Source organism: Remersonia thermophila, chromosome 3, assembly GCF_042764415.1.
Source record: "Remersonia thermophila strain ATCC 22073 chromosome 3, whole genome shotgun sequence".
Taxonomy (NCBI): Eukaryota; Fungi; Ascomycota; class Sordariomycetes; order Sordariales; family Chaetomiaceae; genus Remersonia; species Remersonia thermophila.
This window is the reverse complement of record NC_092219.1, coordinates 546,377-562,753: the sequence shown is the minus strand read 5'-3', so window position 1 is coordinate 562,753 and position 16,377 is coordinate 546,377. Positions and strand designations below refer to the sequence as shown.

Here is a 16,377-nt window from a genome sequence, read left to right as displayed (position 1 = left end):
CCGGACATCCTTTTTTTCCCCTCCTCCTTATCGTCCCCCTATTCTTCTCCTATCGTCATTTAGTTCTTGGCGCTCTTGGCCATGGTGTTGAGGGCGCTGCCGTTCTTGAACCACTCGATCTGGCCCTCGTTGAAGGTGTGGGAGAGCTTGATGTCAAAGGCCTCGCCGTTCTTGGGGTGGACGCGCATGGTGATGGGCTTGCCGGGGGCGAGCTCGGTGCAGAGGATGTCCACCTTGTCATCGGGCTGGATGCGGTCGTAGTCGGCCGGGTCCGAGAAGGTCAGGGGCAGCATGCCCTGCTTCTTGAGGTTGGTCTCGTGGATACGAGCGAAGGAGCGGGTGATGATGGCCAGGCCGCCGAGGTGGCGGGGCTCGAGGGCGGCGTGCTCGCGGGACGAGCCCTCGCCGTAGTTCCAGTCGCCGATGACGACCCACTTGATGCCCTTGGCCTTGTAGTCGCGGGCGACGGCCGGGACGGCGTCCCAGGCGCCGGTGGTCTGGTTCTTGACCTTGTTGGCCTCGCCGTTGGCGGCGTTGATGGCGCCGATGAGCATGTTGTTGGAGATGTTGTCAAGGTGACCGCGGTACTTGAGCCACGGGCCGGCCATGGAGATGTGGTCGGTGGCTGAGGCAGAAGCGTTAGCAAGCCGCTAGGGGACCGGACCGGGAGATCCAAGAGGGGGTGAAAAGGAGGACGTACTGGTCTTGCCCTGGGCCTTGATCAGGATGGGCAGGTCGGTGGCATCCTTGCCGTCCCAAGGCTGGAAGGGAGACAGGAGCTGGAGACGGTCCGAGGTGGGGGAGACCTGGACGTTGACCGAGGCGCGGTCCTTGGGCGGGGCCTGGTAGGTGTTGCGGCCAGCGTCGAAGCCGACCGAGGGCAGGGCATCGCCCGAGGGAGGGGTGAGGAGGAACTCGTTGCCGTCCTTGTCCTTGAGCTTGTCGGTCAGGGGGTTGAAGTGCAGGCTGCCGGCGATGGTGAGGGCGACGACGAGATCCGGGGAGGTGACGAAGGCGTGGGTGGCGGGGTTGCCGTCGTTACGGCCCGTGAAGTTACGGTTGTAAGACGAAACGATCGAGTTGGCCTCGCCCTTCTTGACATCGCCGCGCTTCCACTGGCCTAGAACACAGTTAATAAAACGCCAAAACGACGAGAAAGGCAGGGAGACTTGCCGATGCAAGGACCGCACGCGTTGGCAAGGACGGTGCCGCCGAACTCCTCAAAGGTCTGGAGCTGGCCGTCGCGCTCGATGGTGGCGCGGACCTGCTCGGAACCGGGGGTGACGAGGAACTGGGCCTTGGCCTTGAGGCCGTGGTTGAGGGCATCGCGGGCAATGGCAGCAGCGCGGGACATGTCCTCGTACGACGAGTTGGTGCAGGAGCCGATCAGGCCGACCTTGAGCTCGTCGGGCCAGCCGTTGGCCTTGACAGCCTCGGAGAACTTGGAGATGGGGGTGGCAAGATCGGGGGTGAAGGGGCCGTTGATGTGGGGCTCGAGCTCCGACAGGTTGATCTCGATGACCTGGTCGTACTCGGCACCCTCGTCGGCGCGGAGCTCCTTGGCATAGGCGCGGGCGAAGTCACCGATATCCTTGCGCTTGGTGGAGACGAGGTAGTCGTAGACGCGGTCGTTGAAGGGGAAGAGCGAGGTCGTGGCGCCAATCTCGGCACCCATGTTGCAGACGGTGGCCATGCCGGTGGCAGAGATGCTGTCGACGCCAGGACCTGGAAACGCTGGTTAGAAAAGGGGGTCGGGACGGGCCGCAGCGCTCTCGGCTTACCAAAGTACTCGACGATGGCACCGGTGCCACCCTTGACGGTCAGGATGCCGGCGACCTTGAGGATGATGTCCTTGGGAGCGGTCCAGCCGGAGAGCTGGCCGGTGAGCTTGACACCGATCATCTTGGGGGCCTTGAGCTCCCAGGGGAGGTTGGCCATGACGTCGACGGCGTCGGCTATCGTCCGCGTTAGCCACCGCACGCCATCTCCGGGACAAGAAGGGGGTTCAACATACCGCCGCCAACACCAATGGCCACCATGGAGAGACCGCCGGCGTTGGGAGTGTGCGAGTCTGCGAGGCCAACGTCAGCTCTCGGGATCCGGCGACGCGCCGCACATCAAAACAACTCACCAGTGCCGATCAGGAGACCGCCGGGGAAAGCATAGTTCTCGAGGATGATCTGGTGGATGATGCCCGAGCCCGGCTTCCAGAAACCAATGTTGTACTTGGCGCAGACGCTGCTCAGGAAGTCGTAGACCTCCTTGTTGACGTTGACGGCGGCCTCGAGATCCTTCTCGCCGCCGACCTCAGCGGCGATCAGGTGGTCGCAGTGGACGGTGGTGGGGTTGGCGACGGCGGGCATGCCGGCGCTCATGAACTGGAGCAGGGCCATCTGGGCGGTGGCGTCCTGGCAGGCGACGCGGTCCGGACGCAGCTTGAGGTACGAGGTGCCGCGCTCAATGTCCTGGTTGTGCGGGTCGTCCAGGTGAGAGTAGAGCACCTTCTCGGCGAAGGTCAGGGGCCGGTTGAGGCGCGAGCGGACCACGGCCAGGTTCTCCGACATCTTCTTGTAGTTGATGAAGTTGCCCTCCTCCCAGTTGTTTTGGCGGACCTGGAGAGCGGCGGCATGGCGGTTAGCAGCCGCAGGCAAGTAGAAGAAAGCCACGAGCGAGAAGGCCGTGGGCCGGCCGCTCGAGGGATCGCGAGAGCACACGCACCTTCTTGTCCAGAGGAGAGTCCGAGACGGTCGCCATGCGGCGGATGCCCATGCCGGCGCAGCCGAGGGCGCGGCTCCGGGCCACGCCCAGGAGCTGACGGGAGGCGAGCATGGTGGTGAGCGGGTGACGTAGCAGCCGTTGCAAGCTGCCGGCGGTCTGGTCAATGGAGTGGAGAGGGGTGCGGCGGGATCACTCAAACGACCTCGCGGCAACGACGACGAGGACGGAGGATTTGGGAGGAGGAGGAGGAGGAGGTGGGAAAGTCTGGAGAGGAAAAAGGGAAAAAAGGAAAAAAAAAAAAGGTGGAGAGTTGGAGGTTGGCGAGAGAAGGAAACCAAGGCGGGATTTTACCTCGCAGTGGCAACTCAGTGCGAGCCGGGACCCCTCGCTGCGGCGGAGAGAGCTTCCTGGCATCCCACCACCGTGATAGCCGAGAAAGTACCTCGCCCGAATGGAGAAGAGGTCGGCTGGCCAATCACGGGCGCGTCGATTATATCTGGCGGCATGTGGGGGACGAACGGGGTGGCATTCCAGCGCCAGACATGACATCGTTACCCGACCAGGGCCCAGCCTAGCCTGTTTCACACGCTTCCTTTCGAACGGGAGAAGCCCGATCAAAGCCGCCGTGCTCCAGCGCTCCCATGTCCGTCCCCTTCTTGAGAAACATGCTGTTCGAACCCCGTATGTCCGTTGATGTTTTGGGCGACGACTCAGACCCTACACAGTATCGCGTGCACCGTGCATTGCCCATGGAGGGGGGCATTTCGGGTCCAACCGCGTTGTTTTGTCTCAACGGCGTCCCGTTCTGCAGCCCAGACTCCAAGCTAACAGGGATCTCTCGCGGCAACCATGGTGTACAGCGCCGCACAACCACGACGACACGAATAGCCGAGGCAGCATGGCTTGGTCCCTTATGATTTCCCGCCGTGCCCTTCGGCGAGAACAGGAGGAAGCTCCGTCTTGGAACCTTTTTGGGGAAATTGAAGTCTTAGAACCGAGTCCGTGGCATGCACGGCTGCTCGAGCTTCCCGGGTCTGCCATCGAGGGAATAACTTGGAAAAAAAAACACAACCCGGCGAAGCCAACAAACATTCTCCAACTACCGGGGCCAGTAAGGCAAGGCCCAGCAAGAGGACTCTTGCAATTGGCCTCCTCCTCATTGGATCATCCCGACATCTCCACCGCCATGGTGGATGCGCAGAGCAGTTTCAACGTCGAGTACCTGCCAGCGTGCCAATGGCTGAGAGTCGTGTGCGTAACCTTTCCGGAGAAACCGGGCAGCTCGGTGGGAGGCGGGATGTGTGTGCGGTTGGGCCTGTGCTTCCCCGTCGAAGGTCCAATTTCTAGCAAAGGTAGCTCTGCTAAGCAAGTTCGTGCCCACCACACCGGCTGCAGGGCTGATTTCCAGCTGTGACGCAACCGAACGTTGGGCAGCCTCGAGCTTGAGCAACGGGACGCCAACGGCTTCCCCTCCTCCCCCCTCCCTCCCATCCTCTCAGTACCACGGCTCTCCCGTCCTGACTTGTCACTACCCATGAAACCAAGCGCAATTTCACGGCGTCGGGCACAGGGAAGACGAGGAAATTTCTGCTGGCCTGGAGACCGTTAAAGTGGATCCCGGAGCCCCGTCTCGGCGTCTCGTCGCTCGGCTGAAGATGGAGATCCGAGGGCGATACGGACGGTAGCTCCGGTTTCCGCTGGGACGTCGGTAGCGGGCCCGTTCGAGCCGGCCAAAATCCGAGGGCCACCGGAGAGGGATGCAGCATGTAGGAGCGCCGTTGGGAGGGTGGTGGAGGAAAGGGGGGGTGGTGTGAACGAGTCGGGGGGTTTTATGTTTGCTGGCTGATAACATGTCCTGCCCTGCCCCCAGCCCCAGCTGTTTCACGTGCCAGCATGGAAGGCCCACGGTGGGGGATCCGGCTTGCGACGTCACGGCAGCTTCCGCTTGGCCTTGTGGGGAGGGAGGGAGGGAGACACAAGCGCTGCGGCCAGTTTGGTGCTGCTCCGTGCGCCACCCAGGAAAAGGAAAACCCGGGACCCACAACTCAAAGTGCACGACTCACCACTTGCCGTAAACATCCACATCGCACATCGACCGCCCGCCGCCGCCGCCCTGGAACATTGGCCAGACGCAGATTCAAGATGGGCATCTTTGCAAAGCGGACCAAGACAAAAACCCGGAGGCGGGTCCGGTACGTTGTTCCATGGCATCGGCGGCCGCATCGCACAAAGCACTCACCTTGCCCCCAGGGACCTCGACCAGATCCAAGCCGATCTGCGTTCTCCCCGCCACCTGCAGCAGTTCAAGGAGACCAAAGCCACCGAGGACCTGCCCGGGCTCGGCCGGCACTACTGCATCGAATGCGCCAAGTGGTTTGAGACGGACAGCAGCCTCGTCCTCCACCGCAAGGGCAAGCCGCACAAGAGGAGGTGAGCATCCCCTCGGACCCGAATCCCCGAGCAGGCAGGGCTGACACACCGTGACCCCTCAGGCTCAAGCAGCTGAAGGAGGGTGCGTACACGCACGAGGAGGCCATGGCGGCTGCCGGGTACCGGATTGACAACGGTCCCGAGAGGGCCAACAACACGCAAGATGTCGAAATGGAATCATGAACGGGCGTCTCGGGATGATCAAAGGCGTTGGGCATTGGCATGGCGTTGGGTTGGGGGGGCGTTGTCGGGCTCTTCTCATAGAGAGAGAAGAGAAAAAGAAAAAAAAAAAAAAACACGGCGTTTGGTATCCCTTGAGACCCTCTGCTCTTTGTTTTTTTTTTTTTTTCTCTGGTGCAGAGAGAGAGGGAGGGAGGGAGAGAGGGAGGGTGGCTCATCATCATGTCTTATTGTTCAAACTCATCTTCATCTTCATCTCACTCTCATCCTCATCCCCTAACCCTTTGTTTTTTTCGTTTTTTTTTTTCTAGGGGGGGGGGGGGGAGCCCCCAGCGCTCCCCGCGGACCCACACCTGCCAGGGCCCCACATCTGCCGCCACACCCTGGTCAACACCTCGAAATCGATTAGCGTCCCCCAAAGTTGATTCCTATGGCGACACCAAACCGCCATGCTCCTCCTCCATGATCCTTCCACCTTGCTCCCGCGCGTCTTGAGCTTGTCACGAAGAGCCATGGGTCCCACGGCGTACGCCGCCTACAAAAACGGCACCGCCTTCAATGCCCACACCATCACCACCATGGGCCGCTGGTCCATCTTAAACAAGCAGCTCCCGCCCGTCGACTCGGTCAAGGCCATCCACGTCTACGACTTTGACAACACCCGTAAGCACAAGAGTTTCCCGTCGCCTGTCGTGATCGCAACCCATTGACGCTTTCTCTGCCTCGATCCAGTCTTCAAGACCCCGCTTCCCAACCCCAAGCTCTGGAACAATACCACCATCGGCACCCTCTCGAACCCGGACGCTTTCGTCAACGGCGGCTGGTGGCACGACTCCCGCATCCTCGCCGCCACGGGCGAGGGCCTCGCCAAGGAGGAGCCGCGCGCGTGGGAGGGCTGGTGGAACGAAAAGATCGTCGAGCTCATCCGCCTCACCAACAAGCAAAAGGATGCCCTCTGCGTCCTCCTGACGGGCCGCTCCGAGTCGGGCTTCGGCGACCTCATCAAGCGCATGGTCGCCAGCAAGGGCCTCGAGTTCGACATGATCAGCCTCAAGCCCGTCGTCGGCCCCAGCAACGAGACCTTCCAAAACACGATGCATTTCAAGCAGGTCTTCCTCGAGGCCCTGATGGAAACGTACCGCCACGCCGACGAGATACGCATCTACGAGGACAGGATAAAGCACGTCAAGGGCTTCCGCGACTTCCTCGACGAGTACAACGCGAAAAAGATCAACGGCGTCGGCGGCGCCGGCGCGCGAGGGCCCATCAAGGGCGACGTGATCCAGGTCCTGGACGTGGCCACCTACCTCGACCCGGTCGTCGAGATCGCCGAGGTCCAGCAGCTCATCAACGACCACAACGCGTCCCTGTCCAAGGGCCGCCGTCGGCCCGGCGTCCGCGCCGAGCGCCTCGCCATCAAAAAGACTGTCTTCTACACCGGCTACATGATCAAGCACGCCGACGCGCAGCGCCTGCTCACGCTTGCCCAGACCCCGCCCAACCTCGCCGAGGGCGAGGTCAAGTTCCACGCCAACAACATCATGATCTGCCCCCGCCCGGCCTCCCCGACCATCATGGACAAGATCGGCGGCCTGGGCGGCAAAATGACCTGGGAGGTCTCGGGCACCGCCTGCCACGACGGCAACCTCTGGGCGGCCCGCGTGCGGCCCGTCCCGGACTCGGCGCCCTTCCACACCAGCGACCCCGTCCCGCTCGTCGTGCTCGCCCTGCGCAAAGGCGCCCGCCACGTCGACGCCGCCAAGATCCAGCAGTGGCAGCCCGTCGCCCCCGAGCAGGCGTTCCGCTTCGAAACCACCATCGGCGAGAAGATCCTGCTCCGCATCGAGCCCGAGGACCTCCAGCCGTCCGCCGACCACGCCGGGGGGCAGCACCAGCAGCAACACCAGCAACACCAGCACGCAACCCCGCGCGCCGGCAAGAGAAAGCACACCGCCCACCAAGACGACTTCCGTTCCCGCCCCTCCGGACCCGCCCAGCAGCAGCACAGGCACTTTCACCAGGCCGCGGGCGGCCGAGGCGGCGGCGCCGCCGCCGGGCGTGGCGGGTTTCGCGGGGCCAACGGGGCCGGCGGAAGCGGCGTGGGAGCCGGCGTGGCCAACGCGGCAGGCGGGAATCGCAACTTTGGCAAGGGCCCGCGCGGCGGAGGCATCGCGAAATCCCGCGGCGGCGGCGGCGGTGGCGGAGGACCGGGAAGCAGCCGAGGCGGGGGGCATCATCATCATCATCACCATCATCATAATCATCATTACAAATCCCTGGATGACGTTGGTGGGAGGGATACCCAGGGAGGATTCGCGAGCATGTACGAGGATGGGGAGCAGCCGCAGCAACAACAACAACAACAACAGCGAGGTGGGAACGGACTGCCCCAAAATGTTCCCACGGGCCCGTCCAACCCGTCCAACCCCGGGTACTATCCCGGGTACCAGCACCAGCCATCCTTTGGGCGTCCCGGGCTAGGGCCCGGCGGCGGTGCTGGTGCTGGTGCTTCTGCTGCTGCTGCTGCTGGGGGAGAGGCGGGCTTGGATCAGTACTACTGATGGTTTGGTCTTCGACGGCGGGCTGCGTTGGAGGGGACCTGAGCTGGTTGGGGCTCCTCGTAATGGTTCGGTGGTGTACGTTCTGTCTGTCCGAGATGTAAGGCGCCTAAGTAGAGGGAGGGGGGGAGGGGGGGGGGGGGGACTGCTGCATAGGCAGGCGTAAAGCGGTTCTAGGGGTGTTTTTTTTGTTGTTGTTGGCATGTCCGGTTGTGTTCTACCTGCATGTAATGGGTAATTATATCTGGTCGGGTCGGGTCGGGTCGGGTCTATCTGGTTCGGTTGGGGTCTCTCTGGGAAGTTTTGGTCGGGTTTTGTACGGTAGCATACCCCGAGCAAAGGAAAAACGGCTCGCCTCTTGTTGTTTCCTTGATTCTGCGCTACCTACCTAGGGCCTGGTCTGCCCCCCCCCCCCCCCCCCCCCCCCCCCCTTGTCCAGGATGCGTTCTGTTCGCTGGGCCTTTGCATGCCGATGATGATCTTCTGAAGTTTCTGGGGGGGGGGTTGTGTGAGACAAGCGAGACGAATCACCGATCGTAATACAGAGCGTTCTAGCTGTCTGTTTGTGGACCCCACGCCCTGCCTCTCTCTTCCAAACCCCCCTAGCATACACGTGGACTGCCGCTCTCCTTGGTGAGTAAAACGGTTCCCTGAACTCCGGTCAACAAGGTCCCCGCCCGGCTTGGGTTCATGATGAAAAGCACACAGTGACAAGGTGGACCACTCGGCGTATCGAAGGTGCCTGGGGATGTACCAGAACAACCTGGCACGTACGATTAATTAGAGCAGAAGCGATAAAGCTCGCCGGTTTGTATATACCTATGGATGCCAGCCCTGTGTCCGCTCCCAATTCCTCACCTCGGCATCCTCTGGTGTCTTGGTATATCCAGATCCCAAACGCATTACCCCCCACCGTGATAACCAACCCGAAACGGTTCAAACAGGTGCCCAACCGCACCTCGGACATTGGCATGTCGGGACCTTGGTGGCCCCATCTAGATGATGCGCATCCCCAATGTTTCGTTTCGCCGAGGCGCTCATTTGGTAATGATCACCGAGAACCCATCAATCCAGGCGGCGCAACTCCCCGTGACACCGCAGATGTTGTAGCCAATGGGAGGTATCAAGGTGTGCCTGTGGAACGGGAGGGTCAGCAGAGGAACGAAACCGACGGAACGATCAACTTACGAACTACCGCCGTTGGCATTCCCATACAGGGGCGATTTCCTGCCCAGGCTGGTGAGCACCTGGATGCCGTCGATCCAGAACCCGGATCGGACAACGAAGCCCGTTATGTACTCGCCGCGGCGGACGTCTGGAGAACGGTCAGCGAACCGAGCTCATCAACGACAGGGACCATGTTCCAACGTACCTAGCTCAAACACATCCCCGCCCGGCTTTCCGCCCCGCTTCCCAAACAGCTGCCTCGAGTCGTCGTCGTACACAAACTCAAGCCCGTCCAGGGCCCCGCCGTGGTAGACGAGGATTTTGGACAGCACCCGGTCCTGGCGCACCGAGCTCGTGAACACAACCTCTTGCGGCTGGGAGCCCTCCATCTGCGACAGTCCCAACTTCATGCCCCGGAACGCCGTCTTGGACAAGCCCGGCACGGCGCTGGGGATCTTGAGGGAAGACGCTCCCTTGGAACACATCTTTGCAAAGTCATCAATGTCGAGGCTTCCCCCGGCCAGCGACCTGACCGAGATGCGCAGCCTCTCCTTACGCTTGTCCTCGGGAAGCCTGTCTCGCAGCTCCTGCTCGGTCAACGTGACGGAACGCTGCGGGGACCCGCCGTTCGACGGTAGGTACTCGATCCATGCGTGGCAGAGGTCGTCGTCCCCGGCGAGGATCTCGACGTATCCGATCCCGGCCGCAGACGTGACGGTCAGAGAGCCTTTGTCAAAAGGCCACCCCTGGATGCTCGGGTCGGGGTTTGAGCTCGGATCCGAGGGCAGGCGGAAGCAGGGATGGCTTCGGAAGTGCAGGCAGTCAAGGCGGTGCCAGACGCACTCGCCGTCTAGCGACACCGGCCCGCCCTTGGAGCGCGTCCGGGTGGAGTAGGCCTCTCGCGTGACGAACGTCCTGTGGAGGTGGACATAATCTCGAAGCATGACGCCGCGCTCCCGATGGGGAAGGCCCAAGAGATGCCCCGTCTCGTGGAGATGGGCACCGATGCCGATGTTGGCCGCCTCCCACGAGCTCCCGGCGTCGTTGCAGTCGTTGCAGACGTGCTTGGTGTCGGTCGGCGTGCAGTCGCTAAATGCAGGGACGACCTCCTCGAAGCTGGAAGGGTAGCTCTGCAGGCAATGAGACCCAAATATGGCCAGGTTCAGATCGCCGGCGCAGCCGCCCAACGCTGCGTGGCCCACGAGCAGCTTCGACTGGGCATCCCAGTGCGCATCCAGAAGCAGGACGGTGACGTACAGCTTCTGGCCCGGCTGCGGTTTGAAGTAGTCCCGCACGGCGTCGGCGGCGATGCCGTACAGCCCCCCTTGGTCGGCAGCCTTGGGGTTCTGCTGCGCTATGTTGGGGTCGCGGAGCTGGGCCACAGTCTTGTCGCATCGAATGATGTGGATCCGCGCCTCCGAACGCATGGTGCCGAGCTCTCGGTCTCGGTGGTTGGCGGTGCCCGTTGTCCACTCCTCATCGAACCTGAACGTTCGCCGGCCGAGCTTGTTGCGGTGCATCTGCTCGGCCGTAAAGGCTTGCCAGAGATAGGCGGCCATGCGGAACTTGCGGACCGCAACGTCCAGCCCGTTTCCTTCCCTCTCGATCCGCGCAGGGATCGCGTCGTACGTCCCCGGCGAGTCTTTGGCCAGGAGGATGGCGAGCTGCAGGGGAGGAGCGCCGGTGGGGGGGATCATGTGAACGATCAGGAAGGAGGAGTGAACCGGACCGGGGCCGCCCGAGGCAAGCTTTGAGCTCCAAAAGTCGAACCGCAAGCGGTTGGTGCCGGGCAGCAGATAGGCCAAAGCCTTGAAACGAGACTCGTGTGCCGGCCATGAGATGGGGGGGAACGCATCGTCGAGCCGAGTGACGGTCACCGTGCCGTCGATATGCACGTGAGAGGACTCACCGATGGTTCCGTGAACAAGCAACACCTTCTGGTAGACCTGCTCCGCGTTAGCCGTCGTGGGTTTCGTACGGGTTTCCTGGTCCGCTTACCCACGAGCCGTCGGCCACGTTGGCTATCCTGGGAGCAAACATGGAGAGCGGCGGGCTCGGCTTTCTGCCGGGCACCGGTGAGCCCGCGGTGGCGCTCTGGCGAGGGCTAGCCCCGTTGGAGGGCGGAGGTCGCGGGGGAATGGGAGGGGGGACGACAGGCGAAGCCTCGGGGGAGGCCCGCATTGGCAGCTGGCCTCTGGCGTCCAGGGCCGGATCGGAAGGGTTTTCGCCGTAGGGGGGCGTCATGGAGCCCGTGGTGTTGCCGGCGTCAGCTTCGCTTGAGGTATCTGTCGACCGAAAGCTTGCCCTGGAGCGCCGCCTCAACTCCTTAAAGTTGAATAGCGAGGGGGTCATGATGGATTGCGAGGTCCGTTTTTTCCTCCACTGACACGCAGTCGCCGCGGAGAGGCCACGAGAGCGTCGATCAGGAACCTTCCAGACTCTTAGACACAGGGGGTGCGGCGCTGCAAGCAAACGTGGTGGCCCGGTGAAACAAAAGAGTGGACTAGGAGAACGTAAACGATTGAGCCGCCGCGCCTCTTGAAGCCAGAAAGTTTTGTGAGCGAGATAGAGGGCGGTCCCGCACGTATGTTCCCCGCGCCAAACGTCCAGAGATCCTTGATGGGCGTGACTGAGGTGGGCTGCGTGTTCGGATGGGGGAGAATGAATGACGTATGAGCCAGAGCGCTTTGGTCGCGGTCCCTAGGTGGCTGGACCTGGGAAGGGCTCTGATATCGAACCTGGGAGCTCTCGAATGACGTAGCATGCAGACGTTGGGCGTTTGGCTGACTCGGCGCCGAGCAACCGGAATGCGCTTTAAGATGCCGGAGAGCGTGTGCGTCTCCAGCCGACGACTTGAAACCCCGGACCAAAAAAAAAAAAAAAAAAAAAAAGGCTTATCTTCTTCTTTTCTCTGCACTTCCTGTCCTTGGAGGCTGGACAGGGACCATCGAATGGCGGGGCGGCGGCAGGGAACCGGAATGCAGACAGGATGGCAACAAGGAAACGGCTCGAGCCAAGCAAGGAATCAACAGGTTCTACCCCCGGGCACGGGCAGATCGAGGTTGACAAGGCATAAAGCCGGAGCCTGAGTGTGGGATGACAAGATGAAAAAAGAAAAGGGAGATCTGGACCGTAATTGATGGGGCAATGGCGCTTGTCTGAGTCCACTTGTCAAGGACTGCGCCTTCTCGAATGTCATATGGATCCTCTCCACCACCGATCAGCAGTCGCCAACTCAGTCCTGCCTCCCCTATCCGTCTCGTGCTTTCTTAATAAGCACGGCGCTGACGGGATACGACGTGGTCGGGAGCGATGGAGCAAGCTGCCATTCTGGTCGCTTGCCGCTTCGAATCGAATCGCTTGCTGCCGGAGCAGTTCGTACCCAAGGTATGGAGCCTTCCTGCCGTCGAGTCCACCCCCGTTCAGCCCGTCTCAACACGAGATGGGCTTCTGAATTAGTTATGTCTCAATCCCAACCGGCCGTTGCTCTGGAGATCGACAGCTCTTGTTTTTCTTCGGCCTGGAAGAAGCGTTCTTCCCCAGGACCCGTGCATGGCTGCGTACCTTACCTGGGTCAGCAGCGAACCGTGCAAGCTGCATCTGCGGCGGTTGATCATGTCCACGGGTATAAGTCAGCCAGGTCCCCTGGGAGGGGAAATACTATACGAGAGAAGAAAAAAAAAAAAAAAAAGAAACGGGCCCGATGCCGAACTCCGTGTTGCGGGCAGTCATCATGAAGGGGTTTCTTGCTTCTCTCTGCTAGCAGCTGCAGAGATCATACTGCGTACATATGGAGCACATGGACAAGGAAAAAGATAGCTATTGGATGGATGAACAACCTGAGCCGACCTATTTCAGCGACACATCTCCCTGGTTGTTGTTGTCATTGTCAACCCAACGCCCGCCGTCTCCAGGCCGACAGCCACCTGCCCCCCCCATGCCACCGCCAAAGCTCTGGGTCGGCTGCGGCGTCCAGGCCTTGCGTCCCCTGTCTTGTCCCTGGCTCGCTTATTTGCGACGGGCTCTCTCCCTGGCAGATGCCGGAGCCCCGGGGCACGCGGACGCTGCATGCTTTTGACCGTTTCCGGAACTCCTGGAATGGGAGACGGAAGCAACCAGCAGGCTCGCCTCTATGTATGCATGTACTGCGTATGTATGTGCAGACCGATCCGATTGATCCCCTGGGCCGAGTCTGTTGCCTCCAATGAATGCCATGCCATTGATGTACTATACATGGGGGACCATCAACCTCCTGAGGCGAATCCCGCATTTGCGTGTGAACGAATGCCACGGTGGGGACCAAGCCGTCCATCCAGCCCCAAAGACAAACCTGACGCATGCAAACCAACAAATTTGCCTGTCCCAAAAAGAGGCCCCCCCTGGACGGAAGCCTGGAAGCCTGGGCCAGCTGCCGCCATTCGCCCTACGCCGCTGCACCAACCGGGGGAGACGGGGGGGAGGACCTGCTGGGAGTGGCCAGTGCTCAGCTCGCCAATCTGCCGGTTTCCACAGGAATGTGAATTTGCTCCTTGCCTTCCACTGCCGCTCCGACGCTCTCCAGTCTTTCCCGCCAGATCAACTTCAACCCTTCCTCTGCGCAAGACCCAATCGAGCCTTCAACAACGGGCCATTTCGGACCCGGGACGAATGGTTGCAACCGCCTGCGGACGGCAACAGGACGGTTCGAGAAACCTGCAGCACCTGCGACGTTCGACGGCATCCTTAGGCGCCCGGTGTCATACCTGAAAGAGCCTTGGCCGAGCCACTCAATCTCACTTCCGAGTCCTCACCCTGACCTTTCTCATCCACCCGGCATCGACAAAACCCGCCAAACCCTTTCCCACCACCCCCGCATGCGGACACTGTAACCGACGAGCAAGATGTTGTCATCACCGCTCAAAAAGCAGCCCGAGGCGGTGGCCGATAGGGTGCTCAAAAGAGCAGAGATTAGCAAGGTTCGTTTGATTCCCTCTCAACGACGGGCTGGCGGCCTCGGCAGGGATGCCGTACTGACAAGGTGCTGCACCAGGTGGCTCGGCGGCTGCAGAACAGGCTTGCGCTCGCCCAGTTCAAGACAAAACACAATCTCGTCAACGAGACCCTGGATACCATCGAGCCCAAGTTCGAGCAGGAGATGCGCCGCCGGCGGCTGCACGATGGCGACATCTTGTCCGACTCGTCCTCGAGCGCCTCGGAGCTTCCCTACCCGTCGAGGGCGCTCATGAGCTCGCCGCTCAAAGCCCCGTTGTTCTCGGACGCCATCGGCTCAAGCAACGGCAGCACGGGCCATCGCAAACGCAGCTATCTGGCCTCGTTCGACGACGCCTTTTCGAGCCCGAGCAAACGGTACCGCCAGTCCCCGACGCCCTACCGGTCCTTCTCGGGTCATCACCACCACTTCACCCAGTCGTCGCCCATAAAACCGAAGCGGCAGCAGCACTTCACCACGTCCGCCGGGCCGGACCTGTCCTTCTACGCCGGCTCGTCGAGGCAGCACACGAGCTACGTCCTCGACGGGCCTCCCAACTTTGCCGCGCCCTCGGATGACGAAGACGACCTCCCGATCCACTCGTTCCACGTTCCGGTTAGCAGCGCCCATACCCACGTCTCTCCACCGCGGACGCCGCCCATGCGCAGCAGGAGCCTGGCCAAGAAGCCCAAGGATGCGAAGCAGCAGCCGGCGAACGCCGCGAACGACTCTCGCTCGGGCGAAGAGGGCGCCGACCTGCTGCTCTACCTCGCAGCGTCCCCGTCGCCGGCCAACCTGCCGACGCGGAGAATGGATCCGCCGTCGACCCCGCCGCCCAAGAGCAGCAAGTTGGCGCTTCCGTCAACCATGATGACCACTCCGGGAGGAGGGAACCCCTTCCCGTCCACGCCGGGGCTGGGATTCGACTTTGCCGAGTTTCTGCACATGACGCCGAGCCCGGCGCAAAAACCGTGGAAGACGCCCAGCCTGGTGTTGGGGAGCAAGACGCCGAGGAGCGTCACGAGAAAGAGGTTGACGTTTGACGACTTGCCGTCTTGAGCCACGGCGAGCAGCTCACGGCGCATTCAACCCTCCCCCCCCCCCCCTTTAACGGCATCGAACCTTCACCCGCTTCGCTCTCCATCTCGGCGATGGGGTGTCTCAGAACCAGAACCAACCTCTACGTCATTTCCCCCCCTTGGCACCCTCCCATTTTACAGTCCGTTTTTTTTTTTACCTCATGTATGGAAGAAGGAAGAAGCAACGGCGTTCCGGCCCTCGTGTGATGCGAATTGATTTTTGTTTTCTTACCCCTTTTTTTCTCTGCCTACCTGATCTAATCTCGAGACGTCACCCTCAATACCCCGATACCCCCAAACTCTTGACTGCATTGCGCTGTATCTATTTCGGATCGTTTTGTTGGGTCCTCAGTATCAATACGACAAGATATCCTGCCATGGCATTTCCAAGTTATGGAGCCACACGAGTCAGTCAAGACCCTGCGCGTTGTGCTTTTTTTCTGTGATGCCAAGTTTGAGACCTGATCGTCGTGCGCTTGGGGTTCCCAGGCAGACGATGGTTGGCTTGGACAGGGATGGATGGGTCGGGAGTGAACACGTCTGGAACCAGACGGAGAGGGTAGCGAACTAGCAGTTGGCTGCACGGGGAGGATGGACGAGCCGAATGCGGTGTGAAGAGAGCGGGGGGACCCATTTGCAACGGCTTCCGTCATTCTTCTCCAGGCAGACCAACAGGAAACGAGAGGAGGGGTACATCAGTTTGGCTTTCGCCCGTGTCGGATCCTTGCCTTGGTCAGGTTGTCGGGTGGCTGGTGTTGGGTTTTTGGGGGGGTGACTTTTTGAGACGTTCACTTCCCTTTGCGGACCAATCAGCGCTGTCGATCGGGGGACCCCGCGCCGAGTCGCGTCTTTCCTCGTCCGGGGACGCGAATTTTCGAGCTGGGTTCGTGTCGCGGCAGGGGAGCGCGGAGACCAATCATTGGGGCGTGTTAAATTGATGGTGGGGCCACAGGAGGAGGTGTGGCTGGGACGGTGGAGAGCTGAAGATTTCAGCCTCCTAGTGTCGCCTACTAGTATAGTACTGCGTACACAGTACCTAGCGGGCTAGTGTAGCGTCGTTGATGGCCGGTGGTGGTGGACATCCCACCATAGAAAGAAATGGTGATATCTTTACTCCGTATCTTGGACTTGGTTTCTTGCGTTGTAGGCGCAGAGTCTGGAGTAGGGGGTTGTCGCGGGCAATGAGCTGGTGTTGGCGAAAGGCTGAGTACCTAGACTTCATGGCTGCTGTTTGCTGGCGAGGCGTGAAGTGGAATCTGTATGTCACAATGCGGAG

At 61.2% G+C, this 16,377-nt stretch overlaps 5 protein-coding genes across 5 annotated transcripts; 3 read left to right on the top strand and 2 right to left on the bottom strand.

The window, feature by feature from the left end:
• Positions 1-59: 59 nt before the first annotated feature.
• VTJ83DRAFT_2969 (uncharacterized protein) lies at positions 60-2,829 on the bottom strand (the record flags this gene model as incomplete). Its single annotated transcript, XM_071009297.1, has 7 exons — positions 60-625; positions 701-1,120; positions 1,174-1,725; positions 1,782-1,955; positions 2,015-2,071; positions 2,132-2,612; positions 2,719-2,829. 7 exons carry the CDS (start codon positions 2,827-2,829, stop codon positions 60-62), a joined length of 2,361 nt encoding a protein of 786 aa, XP_070866850.1.
• Positions 2,830-4,860: 2,031 nt separating this feature from the next.
• Positions 4,861-5,331, top strand: VTJ83DRAFT_2968 (uncharacterized protein; the record flags this gene model as incomplete). Its single annotated transcript, XM_071009296.1, has 3 exons — positions 4,861-4,910; positions 4,969-5,148; positions 5,211-5,331. The coding sequence occupies 3 exons, from the start codon at positions 4,861-4,863 to the stop codon at positions 5,329-5,331; spliced, it is 351 nt and encodes a 116-aa protein (XP_070866849.1).
• A 509-nt stretch (positions 5,332-5,840) lies between these two features.
• On the top strand, positions 5,841-7,889 carry VTJ83DRAFT_2967 (uncharacterized protein; the record flags this gene model as incomplete). The annotated part of the gene is made up of 2 exons (XM_071009295.1): positions 5,841-5,991; positions 6,061-7,889. The coding sequence occupies 2 exons, from the start codon at positions 5,841-5,843 to the stop codon at positions 7,887-7,889; spliced, it is 1,980 nt and encodes a 659-aa protein (XP_070866848.1).
• Positions 7,890-8,923: 1,034 nt separating this feature from the next.
• On the bottom strand, positions 8,924-11,405 carry VTJ83DRAFT_2966 (uncharacterized protein; the record flags this gene model as incomplete). Its single annotated transcript, XM_071009294.1, has 4 exons — positions 8,924-9,020; positions 9,075-9,201; positions 9,259-10,999; positions 11,052-11,405. 4 exons carry the CDS (start codon positions 11,403-11,405, stop codon positions 8,924-8,926), a joined length of 2,319 nt encoding a protein of 772 aa, XP_070866847.1.
• Positions 11,406-13,933: 2,528 nt separating this feature from the next.
• On the top strand, positions 13,934-15,081 carry VTJ83DRAFT_2965 (uncharacterized protein; the record flags this gene model as incomplete). The annotated part of the gene is made up of 2 exons (XM_071009293.1): positions 13,934-14,008; positions 14,083-15,081. 2 exons carry the CDS (start codon positions 13,934-13,936, stop codon positions 15,079-15,081), a joined length of 1,074 nt encoding a protein of 357 aa, XP_070866846.1.
• Between the last annotated feature and the right edge of the window lie 1,296 nt (positions 15,082-16,377).